Genomic DNA, 21,762 nt, shown 5'->3' on the forward strand with positions numbered 1-21,762 from the left:
ATCTGCTTGGCTGGGGTTGATGAGGGCCTAGTTCTTGGAGCTGACCCAAAGAAGAAGGTGGGGTCACCCTATGCTTGGAAGCCAGAGCATTGCCCTATTCCAAGGGTTCTGCCTGCTCCCCAGGTGACCCTGAACTGAATTTAAAGGTCTGTCTTGCCTTAGTTTTGAGCCCAGAGAGCAAAAGCATATACAAGTGAGACTGGGTAGGTAGAGGTACAGGTGCTTTCATACATTGGAGGAGTCAGGGTCTGCATCAGAGTTATGTAAAAGTTGGGGACCAGGCCCCAATGAGAGAGAGATTGAGAGAGAGAGAGAGAGAGAGAGAGAGAGAGAGAGAGAGAGAGAGAGGAGAGAGGAGAGAGGAGAGAGGGTAAGGATAAACAGGAAGTTGTGAGATAAGGCTCCTGTGGCTCCAGGGTCACCTCTTCAAGGAAGCTGGTCCTGGGTGGCTCAGCTTAGACTGACCAGAATCCTACCTCCTGAGCTGCACATGGGGAGGGCCCTGAGAACAAAGGAGTTGGGAGTTATGAAGAACTTTCATAGGACAAATGGAAAAATCAAGGCCTTCAAGGTCAGTGGCCTAAATTACAGCCTTTGTTTTTATCCTGTGCTGTCATATTCTTTAATTGGTCTATTTATGAATCCACCAATAAATATCACCATAATCAGAGCAGAAGGTCCAGGCCAGGCAGTCTCTACATTCTATAGACCTGAGGGCTTCCTAATTTCTGTCCCTTCTCCCCCCACCCCCCAAATGTGGAATCTAGTGGCACCCACCTCAAGGCATGTATGGAGGGAGGGGTGGTGAGGATCTGTCTCACTGGATTAGTAGGGGTATCTCCAAATTTCTTGGTATGTATCTCCATGTTTGTGTCTTTCTGTGACCAGTGTATGGGTGGGCAACTAGTCTGATGTGCATGCTCCTATATATCTGGTGGGTGTCTGTTGTTCATCCATGTCTGAGCACACTGTCAGTGACTGCTCATGCCAATCTCTCCCCTCTCCCCTGTAGGTCTTTTCCCCCTCCTCTCCTCCCTCAGTCCTCTCTCACTTTTCCTCTCTTCTTGTTTTTCCTTCCTCTATCTTTCCATCTTCTCTTCCTCCTTTTCCTCTTCCCTCTCTCTTCTCTTCCTCTTGTCTCTTTCCCTCTCTCCTCTCACTCTCTCCCTTCTCTTCCTTTATTCCTCTCTACTTCTTCCTCTATCCTCTCTTCCTCTTCTCTTTCCTCCTCCTTCCCCCCTTTTTCTGTCTCTGTCTGTCCATTTCCTATCTAATTCTGTTCCTTTTCTGTCTCTCTTCCAATCACTCTGTGTTCCTCTCCCTTTCTCCCTCTCTCTCCCTCTCCCTCTTCCTTAACCCTCCCCTTCCCCTCTCTCTTTTTGTCTCTCTCCCTCTCTCTGTCTCTGTCTCTCTCTGTCTCCTCTCTCTCTCTCTCTCTCTCTCTCTCTCTCTCTTTCTCCCTTTGTGTTTCCCCCTTTTCCTTATCTCTCCTCCCTTCTTTCTCTGTCTGTCCTCTCTCTGTCTCTGTCTCTCTGTCTCTGTGTCTCTCTCCCTCTCCCTCTTCCTCATCTCTCCCCTTCCTCCTTTCTCTGTCTGTCTCTGTCTCTCTGTCTTTGTCTGTCTCTGTCCTCTCTCTGTCTCTCTTCTCTTCTCTTCTCTTCTCTTCTCTTCTCTTCTCTTCTCTTCTCTTCTCTTCTCTCCTCTTCTCTTCTCGTCTCGTCTCGTCTCGTCTCGTCTCTTCTCTTCTCTTCTCTTCTCTTCTCTTCTCTTCTCTTCTCTTCTCTTCTCTTCTCTTCTCTTCTCTTCTCTTCTCTCTCTCCCCTTGGGGCAGCCAGGTCTCTAGGTCCCCGGGGCACCGAGGGCGGAGCTGGAGTGGAGCCCGAGCCGAGGCAGCTCCTCCTCCTCCTCCTCCTCCTCCTCCTCCCCCTCCCCCCAGTCCTCCCTAAAAGCGCCTCTGCGGCCGGGCGCCTCCGGATGCTGCCCGCGCCGTCGGGAGGTGCCCCCTGCCCAGCTCGGCGCCCGCAGCGCCGCCCGGCCCGGACAGCAGGTGAGCCCGCCCGGTGCCGCCGCTCGCAGGCTCCGCTCCTGGGGCCTCCTGTCCGGGGGCTGCTGGGAGGACCGAGTGAGGGAAGGAAGGGGCTGCTCCTCAAATGGTCCCAGGGAAGGTCTATCCCACCTGTCCCCCAGCCGACCGGGGCAGGAGCGTTGTCTCTTAGTCCGGATGGGGGACAGGGGATGGGGAGGGAGGAGTTCCCCCACCCACCCACCCCGACTTGGCAGTGCCCCCACCTGTCAGCAGGTGTTTCCTCACATGACTTCAGCCCCAAGCCCTGTCTTCATTGTCCAAGAGTGGGATGGATTGGGGGTGAAGGGAAGGGAAGCCTTCTTTCCACTTTCCAGATGCGAACACTGAGGTCCCGGCTCCTAAGCTGGAGATGGTAAACCCTAGCAATGGGAACAGGACTGCCTGTCTTTCCTCTTGGGACCTTTGCTTCCACTGAACCCCTTAGAAGAGCTGTCCATGGGGGTGCAGGGGGGAGAGGGGTGGATCCTGGGTTCCAGTCCTGTTATTACTCCCGATCCAGGATGTGACTTCAGGTAAGTCCTTCCTTGGTCCTGGCCTCAGTTTCCTTCTCTGTAAAGCCAGTAACTGCTATGAAATTACTCTGGGGTCACCTTCTTGCTTTCACTTCCTAAGGGCCCTTCCAGTTCTTAGGCCATGTTTTTAATTTTCTCTCTTGAGCTTTAAGATGCCCAAGAAAAGTGTGTGCCTTTTCTGGAGTCTGTTTCCTCTCTTTGGCAAACTCCAAAGTGCGGGGGGGGGGGCACCTGGGCTGATCCCCTAAAGTTGCGTGGCTCTCAGTGGCCCAAGCTCCATGAGTTCAGAGAATGTGAACATGTTTGACAGATGAGAACAGGGCTCACAGAAGTCAAGGGATTTTGAAGCAGGGAGGGAGCAAAGACAATCAGGGAGGTTAAAGGAGTTGTCCAGTCTCTGAGTGGCACCTGGTAGGGGTTGGAAAAGAGGGGATCCTAGGAGGTTGGAGTGTTTGGACTCCACTTTCAGGGTTCTGTCCATGATACTATGCTGATCCTCTAAGGGCCCTCCCAAGTCTGAGATCTTTTGTTCCTGCTCTACCATCCTGTGTTCTAAGAGTCTCCCCAACTCCAACCTTGCATATTTTAAGAGCCTCCCCAGCTCTGACCTCCCATGTTCTAGGAGCCTCCCCAACTCTTATATCTTCTATCTAAGGGCATCCTGTGCTCAAGGGTTCTAATAGGTTCTGAGTATTTCTAAGTCTTTGGTGCTGAGCCCCTTCTTCCTTTATCCTCTGGCTTCCTACCTCTGAGGAATAGGCATAGGAAGTAAAGATGCAAAGATGTCTGGGGTGGTCCAGCCCCATCCCTGATTTCTGATGAGGTTGTGTGTGTGTGTGTGTGTGTGTGTGTGTGTGTGATTATTTCAGTTTAGATAGTTAAGATAACTCTTTTTTTTAATTAAAGGTAATAGTCTTTGTTCTTTGTTGAAACTCCAGTTCTTTCTCTGGATACAGATGGTATTCTCCATTGCAGACAGCCCAATATTGTGCCTGGTTGTTGTCGATGGTTGTTTAAAGAGCCTGATTTATAATTACACATCTAGGCTTTCTTCTGGACCTGCTTCTACTTTTTAACTTTCCCTGTTGCCTCCCCTCTTCTCGTACAATCCCAGGGCTTCCCTTTCAGAGAATAGTCTGAAGTCCTACCCTGGCCCCCTTCAACCCACCCCCTTACCAGATATATTGGAGCTCAGGAAGTTGGATTGGGGAGGAGATGATCTGTAAAACACTTTGCTTTTCCCACAAGGAGGCAGTAACCCCTCTGGTTAAGGGGGGCTCAGGCAGAAGCAGCTTTTGGACAAGGAGCCTAAAGGGGATGATTGAACTGTCACTAAGAAAATTTGTTTTGGGGGTGGCTAGGTGGTGCAGTGGATAAAGCACCAGCCCTGGAGTCAGGAGTACCTGGGTTCAGATCCGTTCTCAGACACTTAATAATTACCTAGCTGTGTGGCCTTGGGCAAGCCACTTAACCCCATTGCCTTGCAAAAGCCTAAAAAAAGAAAAGAAAAAAAGAAAATTTGTTTTAAGGAGCTCACTGTGCTGATCTGGGGTGATTCTGGCACTAACTTACTTTGGAGAGGCCCCTTCCCTTCTCTGTCTCTCAGATTTCCCAGCTGTAAAATAAAGGGTCTTGATAGAGGGTCTCTAGGCTCCTCCCATCCTTGGGTCCATGACTTCCTTTTTTGAGACCTCTAGAACACAGAAGGTTAGGACTGGAAAAGACCTTAGAACCATTAGGATGTCTGAACTGAGAAGGCCTTAAGATCAGAGGAGGTCAGGGGCAGGGTAGGAGGACCCTCCAAACACTTTAGAAGTCAAAGTGTCAGAGCTGGGAGGTCCTTTAGAACACAGTGTCAGACCTGGGAGGGCCTTAAGACAGAGAATGTCAAAGCTAGGAGGGCCCTTACATGGAAGTAGATGGAGGAAGGGGGAAGGGCCTACAGAACAAAGGATGTTCAAGGTGGGAGGGCCCTTAAATTACAGGAGGTCAGATCTGGGCCTGGGGCAAGAGGTCTTAGAATACAAGAAAACAGAATGTCAGAGCTGCACTGTGAGAAATAGAAAGGACTTAAGAGTTCCAGTAAATTCAAATCCTTCATTTTTCAGGTGAGGAAATAGACCCAGAGGGGGAAGTGACTTGGTAGTGATCACATAGAAAGCCAGTGACTGTGTCAGTATGAGAAAAGAGGTCCTTTCTTCCCAGTCCAGGGCTCCTTCTAAAATGCCACTTTTCTTGGTTGTTCCTGCCTCCTCAGTGAGGGGCAGGTGTCCAGACAGGACTTCATAAATATTTATTGCCTTGGAGGGAGAGTCACATTCTTCTTAGGATGGATCTTTCCTTTTGGCTCAGGAATTGGGAGACTGGCATAAATATCTTCTGTGGCATTCTTTTGGGGCCACAGCAAAGTGGGATTCAGCTTCCTTATCTGGAGAATGGGGCAATAATTTGTACTATCTAGCTTGTTTGACTGTTGTTGGAGGCAAAGCTCCTTTTTTCAACCCTTAAAAAGTACTGTACATATATGAGTTATTTTTCTGTAAAGTCCATTGTAACTCTTAATGTGTTATATAACTGTTAACCATTAAAAAACACTAAGGGGGAAATTGTCTCCAATAACCTTCCTGGTGAAAAAAAAATGACCTGGGGAAATATATTCTTTTTTTTTATTGTCCATTAGGATAGATTTTCAGTATTTTTTCCCCTACTTTTCTTAGGGAATTCTAGCACTGGTCCTTATACAGGATAAACACTTAATGATTTCTTGAGCTGAATTTTCCATCAACCTTTACTCTTCAAACAGAAGTTTGCTCATTTGTAAAAATTGTGATAAATATGTCTTCTCTGGCTTATCACTAGCTCCCTATCCACCATCTCTGCAAAAAAGAACAATTATAGGTGCAACTAGGTGGCATAGGAGATAGAGCACCGGCCCTAGAGTCAGGAGGACCTGAGTTCAATTTCGGCTCAGTCACTTAATAATTGCCTAGCTGTGTGATCTTGGGCAAGTCACTTAATCTCATTGCCTTGCAAAAAACCAAAAAGCCCCCCAAAACAGAAAGAACAATTATAACTACAACAACAAACTATAGCTAGCATTTCCAAAGCATTTTAAAGCTTGAAAAATGCCTTACATATTGGAGTCAGGGAGACCTGAGTTCAAATCCTACTTCAGATCCTTTCTACCTGTGTGATGTTGGGCAAATTACTTAACCCCAGTTTGCTTCGATTTCCTTGAATATCATTATTTTGAAAATGAAATAACACTTGTAAAGAAATGTTAGTCCTGATTATCTCACTGGAACTTCACAGCAATCCTGGGATGTAGATGCTAGTCCCTTACATAGTCTGATTGCCAAACAGGGTAGGAATGGGAATTCATTTTGGGGAGTGGGGTGGGGGATTGGTTTCCAGGTGCGGAATATGGCAGAGATAATGGCAGATTTTTTTGATCTCTTGATTAGTTTTGTTGAATTGATTTTCCCTCCCCCTCTTCTTTTCTCTTCTTTATTATAAGAGATAGCTTTCTAGGGAAAGGGGGAGAGAGGGAGAGATGGAGAAATATAGATGATGTAAACACAAAAAAATAGAAATGAAATTTTATTTTTAAGGAATATCTTCCCAGTTAGTCTCTAAGGGCTCTGGTTAGTGGAGAGGAATTCTCTGGTTAAGTTGATAATCTTGGAGGGGGATAAGGAAAAACAGGTACATAAATGAACTGCTGGTAGAGTAGTAAACTGGTCCAACCATTCTGGAGTATAATTTGGGACTAGATCCAAAGGACTATAAAACTGTGTCCCTTTGACCCAATTCTCTGATCAGCTTAATAAGCTTGGGGTACAGAGATTGGAACCTTTGAGATTTTGTAAAGTTTAACAGGAATATGAAGGGTTATTTTGGTTAGACATGAGAAAGACGCTTTTTGAAATGTGTATGTGGTAGTAGATGGGGAAGAATTGTTTGGGGAGGACAGAAAGGGAACAGATTAAACCTGACTTGGTGACTTTCCCAGGGAACCAGCCAAGGCGGCCATATACCACCTTGTTCACCTGCCATCTTTCTTCCTTCCTCTCATCTATAAGCCCATGTTTGTTCAGGGACATGCAGAAGTAGGACATAAGTATATCATGCTAAACTAGGGGCAAGGAGGTGGGGAATGGATTGTTTGGATCAATCAATCAACCAACATTTATGCAGTCTTTATTTTATGAAAGATACTATGCTGGCCTTACATAGTATCCCGGGAGCAGAGGAGTTCATAGATACATCCACACATGCATACATAGATATACATATACATGCAATACATGCATATATATATATATATATATACACATATATAAAACATCAATTATTTATTTTTTTAGCATTCTTTTCTTTTAAAATTTTGAATTTCAAATTCTCTCCCTCCTCACCTTTCTTTGCTCATGGAAAAGGCAAGCAATGTGATATCAATTATATATGTGAAACCAGATAAAATTTATTTCCCTATCAGTCACATTTCAAAAAACCCCAAGAAAATAAAGAAAGTGAGAAAATAATACTTCAATTTGCCCTCAGAGTTCTTCAGTTCTCTCTCTGGAGGTGGATAGCATTTTTTCATCATTAATGTTTTGGAACTGTCTTGGATCATTGATCAAAGCAGTCAAATCTTAGATAGTTGATCATCATTAGGACAATGCTATTACCAAGGATTGCCTAATTCTTCTCTATTTACTTTGTATCAGTTCATATAGGCATTGCGATATTTTTCTGACATCCTCCCTTTTCATTCTTACAGAACAATAACATTCTATCACAATCATATATCACCATTCCCCAATTGATGGACATCCCCTTCCCCCCAATTTCCAATTCTCTGCCACCGCAAAAAAGATCTGTTATAAATATTTTTGCACATACAGGTTCTTTTTCCTTTGCTCTCTTTGGGGTACAGACCTAGGGATATTGTTGAGTCAAAAGATATACACAGTTTTATAGCCCTTTGGACCTAGTTCCAAATTGTTTTTCAGAGTGATTGAATTAGTACACTACTGCACAATAGTGTGCCTATTTTTCCTTCATCCCCTCTAGCATTTGTCATTTCTGATAAGTGTGAGTGGTACCTCAGAGTTGTTTTAATATCCTTTTCTTTAATCAATGGTGATTTAAAGCATTTTTTTCAAATGACCTTAGAATTGATTTCTTCTGAAAGCTACCCGTTCATATCCTTTGATCATTTATTATTTGAAATATGGTTCTTATTTTGTGAATTTGACTCAATTCTATACTCAGTCCATATTTGAGAAATTAAAACTTTATCAGAGAAACTTACTGCAAAATTGTGCATATTACTTTGTTATCCATGGTACCTTTTAGCAAAATGTAGTTTCCCCTTATTATCTCCTTTAATTAGATCTCTTTTTGCTTTTGCTTTGTCTGGGATCATCATGACTGTCTTTGCCTTTTTCACTTCATCTGAAGCGTGTTAGATTCTGCTCTGGTCCTTTGTTTAATATTGTGTCCGTTTCAAGTGTGCTTCTTTTAAACAACATATTGTTGGAGTCTGGTTTCTAAGCCATTCTGCTATCCACTTTCTTTTCATGGGTGAGCTCATCCCATTCACATTCACAATTATGATTACAAACTATGTCTCCCTTTATCCCATTTTTCTTTGGTTTCTTCTTTCTTTTTATCCTGTACCTCCTCAAAAGTATTTTTCCTCTAACCACTGCCTCCTTTAATCTACCCTCCCTTTTATCATCTCCTGTACTTTCTATTATCCTTTTCCTCTCTTGTTTCCTTATTGGAACAGTTGGATTTCTATATACAACTGAGTGTATATATAGTCTTCCCTCTTTCAACTAATTTCAAAGAGAGTGAAATTTAAGCACATTTTCTTCCCTCCCTCCCCCTTCCTCCTTTATAAAACTCTTCCTTGCATGCCTTTTTTCATTTTAATGTGAGAAAATTTCTTTTTTGTTTTCTATGGGAGAGGATTTTTTAAAGATATCCTGCAAAACCTATTTTTAAAATTTATTTCAGGCAATGGGGTTAAGTGGCTTGCCCAAGGCCACACAGCTAGGCAATTATTAAGTGCTGAGGTCGGATTTTAACTCAGGTCCTCCTGACTCCAGGGCTGGTGCTCTACCCATTGTGCCACCTAGCCCCCCAGAGTTTATCATCTTTTAAGGGAACAGAACAAGGAAGAAGCAAGGAAGTAAGTATAAATTATTTATAAATAGATTCAAAGTTCAATCAAGAGGGACAGAGGGAGAGAACTGGTGGATTGAGAACAGGTATCCTGCAGAGGGTGGCCCTTGAACAGAGCTTGAAGGAAACAGGAAATCTAAGAGGTAGCAGTGATCAGAGGAGGAATTCAAGATTACCTCTGTAGTCCTTTTAAAGATTTTATTTATTTTGAGTTTTACAATTTTTCCCCTAATCTTACCTCTATAGTCCTTATGACTTTGGAACCACCAGAGTTTTTTGAGAGTAGAAGCATCCTTCCAGAGGAGACCAGATGATTATTTGTGGGGTATATTGTGGAAGAGGTGATTTCTATTTAAGTATGGAATAAGCTGCTGCAGTCTTTTCAAACTAATAAGATTGTGAATGGCTCTGAGTATCTACATGTTTGATATATAGAAATGGGCTTAAGTCCTCTTTATTCCTTTTTTTAGTTTTTTTTTTTTTTTTGCAAGGCAAATGGGTTTAAGTGGCTTGCCCAAGGCCACACAGCTAGTTAATTAAGTGTCTGAGGCCAGATTTGAACCCAGGTACTCCTGACTCCAGGGCCCATGCTCTATCTCTATGTGCCACCTAGCCGCCCCCAAGTTCTCTCTATTCCATTGAAAATGGCTTAGTGCTTTTCCTTATTTGTGACATTCATTTCTCACCTCTATGCCTTTGGCTACCTGTTCCCTATTCTTTGAATATTATCTATCCTCACTTCTATTTCTTAGAGCTGAAGTTGCACTAAGACTTTTGGGACACCCTATATTTTGGGTTTACTTACCTATGCTCATGTTGTTTCTGCTAGTAGAATGTAAGTTCCTTGAGGACAGAGACTGTTGACTGTTTATTTTTGATTCCTCAATGATTAACTCGTGAGGGAGAGAGAGAGAGATTGGAATTGTGATTTCACTGATACAGAGACCTCTCTGATGGAGAATTGCATTTTACAATTCAGATAGGCATCTTCTATGTAATTTAGTCTTAGAGACTTAATATAAGCTTATAGATTTGAAGCTCTCTCTTTGGGGCGGCTTGCCTAAGTTATGCAGATGGTAGCTTGGGACACTCCTTTCTTGGTGGTGTAAGGACAACTTCAGCTAGAAACTGGGTGCTGCAAGACCCCAGTGAATTCGGCCAGCATGTGTACTCACACCCTGTGACTTACTGGATCGAAAGGAAGTGGGATTCTCATTCCTTGCCCTTAATGTGTTTACATTCAATTGGACAAATCTCAAATATGAGACCCGTACAAGAGTGTGAAGAATGAGGGCTGACAAAACTCTGTGGGATTACAAATTAGTGCAGCAGGGGCTCAGTGCAGGGAGAGGAGAAATCATTGTAGGTGGTAAGGGAGAGCTTCTTGGAGAAGGTAGGGGTAGGATAGGGAACCACTGAAAGGAGGACAAAGGGTGTTCCACACAACTGATGCTTAAGCAAAGGTATAAGGGTAGATCGGGAACTAGGAATTTTAGCACATTGTATAAGTACGATATTGAGGTCGGGGTGAGAGTGACTGTAATACTACTCTTAGAGTCTAGAGCCTCAAAAGTCTGGGAGAAGAGGCAGCTAGGTGGCACATAGAACACTGGCCCTGGAGTCAGAAGGACCTGAGTTCAAATCCAACCTCAGACACTTAATAATTATCTAGCTGTGTGATCTTGGGCAAATCATTAATCCCATTGCCTAGCAAAATAAAAAATAAAAACAAAATAAAAAATAAAAAAGTCTGGTAGTCATCTACAACAACTCTTGGATGTGATAAGTGGCAGGTGTGCCGGTGAAGTACTGGTTCTCTAGAGTGGCACATAACACTGTCACAAATGGTGACCATCTCTGCACCTCAGTTTCTTCATCTGTAAAATATAAGGATTGAGCTTTATAAATCACAGATATACATTCTGACCTTACATTCTCTGTTACCATAAAGAGTTTCTTTTTAAATCTTCTTCACCTATCCCTGGTTGGAGCCACCATTGCCAATACATTCCAGAGAACACATGAAAGGAGCAAGACCTCAGCCTTAGAAAGTTATTTAATCTCCTTCAGCCTCAGTTTCTTTATTTGTGAAATGAGGGCTGGAATCCAATCCTCTCATCCTGTCCCCTATTGTCTCAAGTCTTAGCCAAGGCCCCAGGTTTTGTGGGATTATTCATGCAGAAAGGAGATCACCATCCTATCACAAACTCCTTTGTAATTAAGAAAAACCAGTTAAGACAAAAGACAGTGATTTCATCTGTATTCAGCATTCTGCTCTAGTATTCCCCTCCCTCCTTCTCTGCTGAAATGAAGCTGGTATATTTTATGATGTGTTCTATAAGATCATTATTTGTTTTTTAGTTATTTAATGACTTACTTTTCTTAGAGCTTTTTAAGTTTGAAACGGTCCTATAAAGCTAAGTCCCAATATGATTATTCACACTTTACAGTTCAACTGATGGAAGCCAGGAGTTGAAATGATTCGTTTATAACCACATAGGTCGTAAACCTGGATTCAACCCAGATTTTCTGACTCCAGGTCTAACACCCTTTTCACCAATGTAGAAGACTTCTCTGATGTGGACTGAGGATTTTACAATTACAAGTTACTTAGCCTCTGAGTGACTCCTAGCTATCATAGTCTTCAAGGTTAAGGTTTGGACAAGAGCTTGGACTCACAAGAGCACAGATTTATCAGTAGAAGGAATGTTAGAGAGCATCTATTCCTGACTACTCATTTTAATAGGTGAAGAAACTAAGTCTCAAAAAAACAAATGACTTGCCTAAAGTTATATAGGCTGTAAGCAACTTAGTTGAGATTTAAACTCAAAGCCTCTGACTTCAAATCCAGACCCTTTTCCAGAGTAGCACACTGATCCCTCATTCCTATGTCTGACTTTGCATAGACCATAACAGGCTTAGTAGGTAATAATAAACATTTGGGGAATTGATTTGGAGTCAATCCAAGGGCCTGGATTCAGATTCTACTACTATTAACTATTTTTAGGGTGTTTTTTTTGGCAAAGCAGTAGGGTTAATTGACTTGCCCAACGTAATACAGTTGGGTAATTAGTAAGTGTCTGATGCTGGATTTGAACTCAGGTCCTCCTGACTCCACAGCCAGTGTTCTATCCACTGTGTTACCTAGCTGCTCCTACTACTGTCTTTTTGACTATGAGCATATCCCTTCCTCCTTACTAAGATTCATAAACTTTTTTTTTTTTGTAGTATTTGCAAGGCAATGGGGTTAAAGTGGCTGGCATAAGGCCACATGGCTAGGTAATTATTAAGTGTCTGAGATTGGATTTGAACCCAGGTACTCCTGACTCCAGGGCTGGTGGTGCTCTATCTACTGCATCACCTAGCTGCCCCCATAAACTTGTTTTAAAGAATATTTGGTAACTGTCTTTCAGAAGAATTGTTATCTTTGGCAATCCTCTACATTTATTTTATGCATCTAAAAATGTTATTCTGAGAAAGAATCCTTAGGCTGCACAGGACTGACTGACTACCCAAAGATGTCAAAAAAACAAAAAAGTGAAAAACCTTATCTAAGATCCCAATGGTTCCTTCTTGTTCTAATTTTTATGAGTGGAATAGAATTCTTTGTTTATAAGAGGAGGCAACTGGAAGGGCCTTACAACATGAAATATCAGAACTGGGAGGGCCTTTGAAACAAAGACTCTTGGAGGTAGAAGGACCTTTACCACCCAAAATGTCAGAGTTGGGAGAGCTTTTAGAACCCAGAATGTCAGAACTGGGAGATTGCTTGAAGATTGTTTTTCAGATGGGGAGAAATGAGGCTTAGAGAAGGGAAGGGCCTTGTCCAAAGTCACATAACATTATTGATCCCAGAATCTGAATTCCTTATTTGCTGGTATTGGGGTCAGTAATTTATGTCATTCACTGATCCCAGCCCCGTGCCTTTCTCCACTCCCTGAATAGCCTCTTTGTCTCAGTGGAAGCCAGGAAAGCTCCAGGGGAGACAGGATTGGAAAAATACTCCCGCAGGTTGTTGTTGGGAAAGTCACCAAGAAGATAACAACACTTGTCCTTCACTTTGAAACTTTTATGAGGGGATGAAATCCCTCACAGAATAGAAAAAGAGATAAAAAAAATGAATGTGATTGAGCTCACAATTACAATCTTAAAGGTGCAGCTAAGCAATATACCAACAGGAAAAAGAACCAGACTAGAGACCCAGATTGTTTGCCCAGGCTACACCAGCCAGTCAGGAGCAAAAGGTTTCTAGGGGCCACAACCCTATAAAAAAGAAAGTTTCTGAACCTGAAGTCTACGAACTTTTGAGTAGTTTTAAAACTTTTTTTAAAAAAATTTAAATTTATTTAAGGCAATGGGACTAAGAATGACTTGCCCAAGGTCACACAACTAGGCAATTATTAAGTATCTGAAGTCAAATTTGAACTCCTGACTCCAAGGCTGGAGTACTATTCACTGCCTAGCTGCCCCTAAAACTTTTTTTGTTAAGTTTGGTTCAATGCAATTAGTTTCCTTTATAATCTTGTACATTAGAACATGATTCTGAGAAGAGGTCCATAAACTTCACCAAAGCAGACACAAAAAAATATGAGGACCTCCCAGCAGAGTGTAAGCCCTTTGGAGGGCAGAATCTGTTTCCTTTTTCTCTTTGTACCCCTAGCATCTGTCCATAGTAGTGCTCTACAAATTCTAGTTGAACTGAATTCACAATTCAATTTCAGGATCATGTGAGCAATCCAATGAAGCTCCAGACATTTTCTCTGATCCCCATGATCTCTCAGATCTCTCCCAAACAGAAGGTTTGCACCAAAGCTAGAGAAACTGCAATAGTCTTCAGAGTCTAGACATCCAGAAGTGGGGAAAAAAAAGCTTTACAAAATCAAACCCATAGGCGTGGCTAGGTGGCGCAGTGGATAAAGCACCAGCCCTGGAGTCAGGAGTACCTGGGTTCAAATCCGATCTCAGACACTTAATAATGACCTAGCTGTGTGGCCTTGGGCAAGCCACTTAACCCCAGTTGCCTTGCAAAAACCTAAAAAAAAAAACCCCAAACCCATGCAATAACATTCAGTGATCCTGAGCTACTCATGTCTCATGCTGTTGACAATGAAGCTTCACCAGAAGACCCAATGAGCCTACATAGACTTACAAGTCCATCCCCACATCCCGGTCCCTCCTTCCTCTTTCCCAGGCTGTGGAGACTCCAGATCCAGACTGCAAGTTTGTCCAGACTACAACAGCCAGCCAGTGTAGCTGTAGTTCTTTAGAAGCAAAAGGTGACCGGGGCCACAATCCTGTAGCATCAATGTTGTAAAACTGTACTAACAGTGAGGGGAAGAAGGTCGCACACACAGCCTCAGGATAACAGCTCTCTGAACTTCCATCTTTCCTGTACATAATCCTTTAACACCAGTTGGATAACTATTTGAAGTACTGGGACTGGAGGGAGCTGGATAAAATACCACAGATGTGGGGGATTGTGCAGCATTCCTCTAAGGCTGAGAGAAAGAGCACAGCGTCCATCTGGGGCCAATTCTGATCAACCCCAAATCAGTTGAGACTGAGACCTCGGTTTTCATAGCAGATGGTATTTTATAAAAAATGAGCAGAAGCAGAGAGGAGAACAGAAGAAAGTGATGTCCTAAGAAGCTAGGGGGTACCTAGAGAGAACAAGGAACAGTGGGTAAACTGAATTGCCTGGTATGGGAGAAGGCAAGGACATTTTGAGATCTAGACCCTAAGGAAAGTGCCACCTGAGGGGATAGAGTGAGCAAGTAAATTAAGGAAAATCAGTAGGAAAATAAAGACTGAAATTATGAAAGATCTCAGAAAGAAGAAAACTCAAGGACCTTGAATATAAGCAGATAAATCAATAGGAAATATAACCTCAAAAGCTAATGAATTAGTTTAGGTATCTAAGAATAAATACCGCAAAATGAAAGAAAATAATCCAGTACTTGATAAGGCAGTGAATCCTGTGTAATGTAAGAAGAAATACTGTCCCTGAGGGATTCAAAAGAGAAATGAGAGTTATGAGAACAGAATTTATAAATTGCTCCACAAAAATAATGGGCAGAATAGAAAAACTGGAAACTACAATGGCAAGTGTCACTAAGAAATGAAAGAGAACAGCAGATTGGGGAATATCTATGTATAGTAGTGAAGAATCATCTAGAAGAAGGAAAGCAAACAAAAACCAAACCCAATAACATCAAAAGAAAATATGCTCACTATGCAAGCAAGAAAATACCAATCTTGAAGAGAGGGATGCAGAGAAACTATCTAGAGATCATAGGCTCCCTGAAGAACGTGGCAGGATAAAAAAACCTATAAATCATATTGCAGAAAATAATAAAAGAATTTCCCAGAACTTGTGAAAATAGAAAATGGAATGCATTTGAAAGAATTCATAAATCAGAGCCAGAAAAAATACTCAAGGCTGAAAATTCCTAGGCATATAGTGATTAAATTGAAAAATTCAATTCAGAAATAACAAATTCTACATATGATCAGTTAAAAGAATTTCAAATACAAAGGTAAGAAATGTTAAATAACCCAAGATCATTCTGCGATCACCAGAAAATGTAAGAGATAATGGGAATAAAACTCAGAATGTAGCCCAGGGTGATCTGCACTACAAATCTGAACTTAATCATAAATGAAAGAAGATGAATGTTCAGAAATAAAGAGGCATTTGAAACATTTGTAGAAAGAAAACTCGAGATTTGTTGGGGCAGCTAGGTGGCTCAGTAGATAGAGCACCTGTCCCAGAGTCAGGAGGACCTGAGTTCAAGTTCAACCTCAGACACTTAATAATTACCTAGCTGTGTTACCTTGGACAAGTCACTTAGCCACATTGCCATAAATAAAAATTTTTTAAAAAGAGAATTTTGTTTCTTGAACATCTGAAACAATAGAAATTCAGGAGGAGTGAATAAATGTAGCAACCAAGGACAACAACAGCAATGGAGTAACAATAGAACTTCTTTCGAAATATACACAAGAATAAAGGGAAACAAATGGAAAAGATGGCAGTGAAGGGATGGGCATGAGGCTTTACTGACAGAATCTGGTGACACCCTACCTACAAGTGAATCAAATTTTTTTTCGAGGACTACATTACAGCATGGGAGGGTGTATGAAAGGGGGGGGGAGACAAACAGAGGGGAGAGGAAATGTATGATGAGTCAGGGTAAAATCAAGGGCTAACAATGAGGAAAAGGGAACTTCCATGGTTTAAGAAATAGAAGAGCCTATAGGACAGTGGTGAGGAGGAGGTGGGTGAGGATTGAAAAGAGAGGGAAAAGCAGGAGGTCTTGCTTTAGTTCTGGGAGAAGATGAATGCTTCTATGGGTGTAGAGAGATGGTCTGTGAAGATGGGGACCTTATGCTAGAATATAACCTTGGGGATTTGGTGCTTGAAAAAATCTACTACTCAACCTACCTGGAGAAGGGGGAGTTGGAACTCCTAGGGGAGTTCCCGAGCATGGGCCCAGGAAAAGTCTAGATCAGTGGATCAGTGGTGGACTGCATAATCAGGGGCATGGTGGAGGAGGGGTCCTATCATGGGACATGCCCTCTATGACACCTACAATAATTGGCATTGTTCTGGGAGTAAGGCAGGATGGAAAAGGGGAATCCAAAGGCAAGGTCTTCTAGGCAGTGATAGAAACTGCCTGAAGGACATGAAAATACATATAAAAGAGAGAGACCAGATAATTACAGGGGCAATGAATCAGAGACTGAGGGTCTTGACTAAACAAACATGTTAGATAATGAAGAGAGGAGAAATCTCTTTTGGAAAAAGGAGGAACAAAAAACAAAAAAAGAAAAATTTAAAGATGAATAAACAGGATTAGTTGAAGGGGCAATCTGTTTCATTGTTAAGGGTGGAAATTTTTATATTTCTTTTTTTTTAAAGAATTTATTCTTCTTTTTTAAAGTTTTTGCAAGGCAATGGGATTAAGTGACTTGCCCAAGGCCACACAGCTAGGTAATTATTAAGTGTCTGAGGCTGGATTTGAACTCAGGTACTCCTGACTCCAGGGCCCATGCTCTATCCACTGCACCACCTAGCTGCCCCCAAAATTTTATATTTCAATAAAAACAGGAGAGAACAAGGGATCAATAAGCAAAACCCCAAAGGGAAAGGGGTAATAAACTAAAGGAAAGGGTTGAGGTGAGGGGAAGAAGACCAGTGAAAATAGTGCCACCGTAAAAAAAAAAGATTAAGGTAATATAACCAAGGGAACATAGAACTGTGGTTATAGCAAGAGGTGGAAAACGCTTGTAAAAGACCCAATTCTAGAGACAAATGGAGGAAATAGTAATTTAATTCTCATAAATTTAAATGTGAATGGATTAAGCAGTCTAATAACAAGGAAAAGAATGACACTTTGGCTAAGAAAACAAAATTCTACTTAACAAGAAACACAATAAAAACAAAAACAAGGACACGCACAAAATTTACTATGTAGTGAATCCAGAAAAGCAGGTATTACAATCATGCTGACAAATCAAAAGGGGGGAAAAAAAATTCAAAAAAATCCAAAAGGATAATCATGGAAAATACATTCTGAAAGAAACCATAGTTAATCAACCAATTATATGCTCCATGTTCCTTAGTATCCAAATTTCTAAAGAAAACATTATCTGAACTTAGAAGACATAGTTACATAATAGTGACTGGAGACTTCACTGTCCCTTTCTCAGTTCTTAGTAATGCTAACAGAAAGATAAACAAAAGGGGAAATATGGAACTGAACAAATTTTTGGAGAAACTAGAATTAAAAAAAACCTTAATGGCAATTTGTAAATGGCAGAGCATTGAGAATATACATACAGGGGGCAGCTAGGTGGCACAGTGGACAGAGCAAAGGCTCTGGAATCAGGAGTACCTGAGTTCAAATCCAGTCTCAGACACTTAATAATTACCTAGCTGTGTGGCCTTGGGCAAGCCACAACCCCATTTGCCTTGCAAAAACCTAAAAAAAAAAAAAAGCATATACATATATATATATATATTTCCCCCCCCCTTAGTATCACATGAAACTTAAAAAAAACCTGACCATAGGAGCAGCTAGGTGGTACCAGCCCTGGAGCCAGGAGGATCTGAGTTCAAATCCAGAAATGTAATAATAATTACCTGTCTGTGTGACCTTTGGCAAGTCACTTAAACCTGTTGCTTTGTTAAAAAAAAAAGATCTGACCATATACTAGGGCACAGAGATGTTACAAATAAATATGAAAAGGCAGAAATAGTTTATAGACTATAACATAATAAAAATAGCCATTGACTCAAGGGTTTCAAACAAAAAATTTAATAATGAGGACTCAAATAAAGATTTAATAATGAAATCCTAAAAAATGAGTGGGAAGGAGAACAGATCACAGAAATAATTAATAACCATGAAAAGAAAATGATAAGCATGAAATACTAGAATGCAGTTCACAGAGTCCTCAGGGAAAAATCCTTTTCTTACTTGAATAAAACAGAAAAAAACAGGATTAGTGAACTGACTATGTATTTTAAGAAATTAGAAAACCAATAAATAAACTTAAAATAAGCATAAAGAGGAGATATTAAAATTAGAGGGAAAATGGATAACTTGGAAACTAAAACCCCATAGGAATGATAAAACTAAAAGTTTTTTTTAAAAAAGGATTAATCACATTGATAAATCCTTAGCTAATATGATTTAAAAAGAAGAGAGCAGAAAATCAAATCAATTGTTCAAAGCTCAGTTCTATACTGACAAAACTGAGAACACAAAATAACTAAACAATTTAGTATCTCTTTTTAAAGGAGAAAACAGACCAGAGAGGACTAGGAACTTTGCTTAAAACTACACTGAGACAGAGACTCATTGGGGTGGGATTTGAATCCAGTTTCCTCATTCTCAATTCAGGACACTTTTCCTCTTATACCATTCTGTTTTCTGTTTGCACATTTATTCAAATCACTTTCAAATTTTTTTCACCTTTTGAATTTTATAATTCTCTACAAGGAAGTCTTTGATTCTGTTTTGAGTCTCTGATTACATAAAGGCAATAGGAAACAAAAATCAGGTCTTTGATTTCCAAAAGAGTTTTAATGAAAAGGCCTTATGAACTCCACCCCACCTCCAAATAAACCCAAAACAGAACCTCATCCAAATCTAGGAACTCCAATCCCAAACCCCTACTAAAAACCACCTGGACTTGCTGGGGCATTTTTGTGTCTGTAAGATCCCAGAAGTATCTTTGGTGACTTCCTTCAACTGTGATAAGACAGTCCAGGGAATAAGGAAGAGTGACTAAAGTCACTCACTCTGAGACTATTTTCCTTTGTTTTTTTTTGCCTTTGTTAAAGACAGGAAGGCCCTTCCGAAGTCAGCCTTGTTTGTATGATGTCTCCACTGGGAAGATAAGGTACTGGGGTTGTTCTAGGCTAGCCCCTTCCAGGTCACTAGGGAAACCAATAGGCAGAGATTCAGGAGGGAAAAGGGAAGGGATCTCTCAATGCTACAAAGAGCTAGGCTAGCCCTTGTGACTCATAGATGAATAAGATTGAGAGTTGGAAGAGACTTTAGAGATACTCTTAGCTAACTTTTATGTGTTTTAAACATTTTCAAAGTGATATAAATACACGATTTCTTGGGGAGACAGTGTTTTGGAGCAGATAGGGCATTGAACCTTGAGTCAATAAGACATGAGTTCAAATCCTGCCTCAGATACTTATGAGATGGACAGGTTACTTCAGGACCCTGGGCTCAGTTCCTCATCTATAGAATGAAGGGATTGGATTTCATGGACTCTAAGGTCTCTTCCAGCTCTAAATCTGGGATCATATGATGATTTGATCTTCACAACAATCCTGTTTCTCATCTTGATTTTACAGTTGGGGAAATTAAGACTCAGGAAAGGTAAGTGACCTGTCCAGAGCCACCTAGCTTTTGGAGGAAAGATTCAAATTCTGATCTTTCCTGATTCCAAATCCAGAGCTCTCTGTTATGCCATACTATCTCTTAAAAATTTAGATTCAGAACTGAAAGGGGCCTCAGAGACCATTAAGTTCATCCCCTTCATTTTTCATATGGAGAAACTGAGGCACATAGAGGTTAAAGGGTTTCCCCTTTATTGCATAATGAGTAAATTTTTGAGGTGGCATCAGAACCTCCTCACTCCAAGCCCAGATCCCTATAAACAGTGGTACCCCCAAGGGAAATCTCAAGTTCAGCCTTGTATGGTGTTTCCATTGGTAAGCAGCAGAGATTTTGGGTAGATGATCACCAATAGGAATATTAATCTGGCCATTTTAGGAAGAAGACTTGTCAAAGGTTGCTGCTGATCATGCCAAGTTCTGCTTGGCTCTTGAGAGTAGAAACAGGATCATAGAGGAAGCAGATTTCAGTTCTAGGAGAGAGCTTCCCAACAGTGTCCAAGAGTACAAAATGCTGCTTCAGGAGGGCAGGCAGTGTGGTTTGCCTTGCTAGTTCAGTTAAATGGTGCACTGAAGAGACAGCCCTGGAATCAGGAAGACCTGAATTTAAATCCCAACCTCTGATACTTACTGGCTATGTAACTCTGGGTCACTTAGCCTTTGTCTGCCTCAGTTTCTTTATCTGTAAATAGTATCTGCTTCACAGAGTTGTGGCGAGGATCAAATGAGATATTTGTAAAAAGTCACATCTAGGGGTGGCTAGGTGGCGCAGTGGATAAAGCACTGGTCCTGGAGTCAGGAGTACCTGGGTTCAAATCTGGTCTCAGACATTTAATAATTACCTAGCTATGTGGCCTTGGGCAAATGACTTAACCCCATTTGCCTTGCAAAAACCAAAAAAAAAAATCACATCTGGCTCTTCGTGTTGCTATTTGGGGTTTTCTTGGCAGAGAAATAGGAATGGTTTGCCATTTTCTTCTTTAGTTCATTTTACAGATGAGGAGACTGAGGCAAATGGTGAAGTGATTTGTTCAGGGTCAAACAGCTAGAAAGTGTCTGAGATTTGAACTCAGGAAGAAAGATGAAATTCCTGACTCTAGACAGGTCTCTATCCACTGTAATTGTTCCATTCCCATCCTTCCCTCTTGCTGGCTGTCTTCAAAGCTTAGTCACTTTGAGGGGATCTTATTGAGGGGATTTTTGTGCAACTGTGGGTTAGACTAGAGGCTTTCTGGTCTCCCTTCTGATTCTAAGATTTCTGTGGTTTTGTGAGTGATAAGGCAATGGGTTTTAGGTGCGGTGGCTAGCCATCTGCCTAATATATCATTCTGAGGTCAATCCTATTTCCCCCCTGATTTGCCTGCTTCCAAGATTGCTGCCTTTGCCAGCTGCCAGATTGGGAGGTCCCTGATATCTGGTGGATAAGTGCAGGTTGCCTTCCTGGGTCCTGGCATTGCTGCCAAGGTGCCAAGATTTCATCACTGCAATTCCTCCCTTCATGACCCCAACCCTTCTCTTCCCAGGTAATGGGTCACAAGCTAGTGCTGCCCAAATAACTCATTCCTTGGTCATCAAACCTTGGGTGATAGACCAGCTTCTCCACCTTCAGTCTGCTTAGTCTCCTGAGAACAGATCTGGTCCTTTACTAGCCCAACTTATAATAAGGTGGCCCTGATGGTGGTCTTCAAGAACCCAGGACCTCCTCAACACTTCAGTGTAGAAATCCATTTATTTATTTATTCATTCCTTCAACAAACATGGATTGTGATCAATACAGACTCAGTACAGATCAGCTTTAGATAAAACCCAGCCTCTGCTCTTATTTCAAGGTACCCACAACAACCATGCCTTCCTCAAAACTGGACAGAGCAGCACTTCCACCCCGAAGACTTATTCTTGCTCTGTCAACATCTCCATTCTGGGAAGCATCCACACCAAGCCATACTCTCCACAAGCCTCAACTCCTCCAGACTGGGGCCTTCCACCCCACCCCCATACTGGCACAGCTTTGTAGGTTCCTTTCAGTGTTGTCTCCTCCAGTAGTGTTGTCT

The 21,762-nt window shown here is 41.6% G+C and overlaps 1 protein-coding gene across 1 annotated transcript in view; it reads left to right on the forward strand.

Annotated features, from left to right (window-relative positions):
* The window catches only part of ATP8B3 (ATPase phospholipid transporting 8B3), an 89,546-nt gene that overhangs the window by 11,310 nt on the left and 56,474 nt on the right, over positions 1-21,762 (forward strand). The window contains exons 4-6 of the mRNA XM_074202222.1: positions 1,937-2,122; positions 13,982-14,066; positions 21,541-21,721. Of these exons, the coding sequence (XP_074058323.1) occupies positions 1,937-2,122; positions 13,982-14,066; positions 21,541-21,721 (452 nt within the window). The remainder of the gene's footprint in view (positions 1-1,936; positions 2,123-13,981; positions 14,067-21,540; positions 21,722-21,762) is intronic.

The sequence above is a fragment of the Macrotis lagotis genome, chromosome X (assembly GCF_037893015.1).
Source record: "Macrotis lagotis isolate mMagLag1 chromosome X, bilby.v1.9.chrom.fasta, whole genome shotgun sequence".
NCBI classification, from domain to species: domain Eukaryota; kingdom Metazoa; phylum Chordata; class Mammalia; order Peramelemorphia; family Peramelidae; genus Macrotis; species Macrotis lagotis.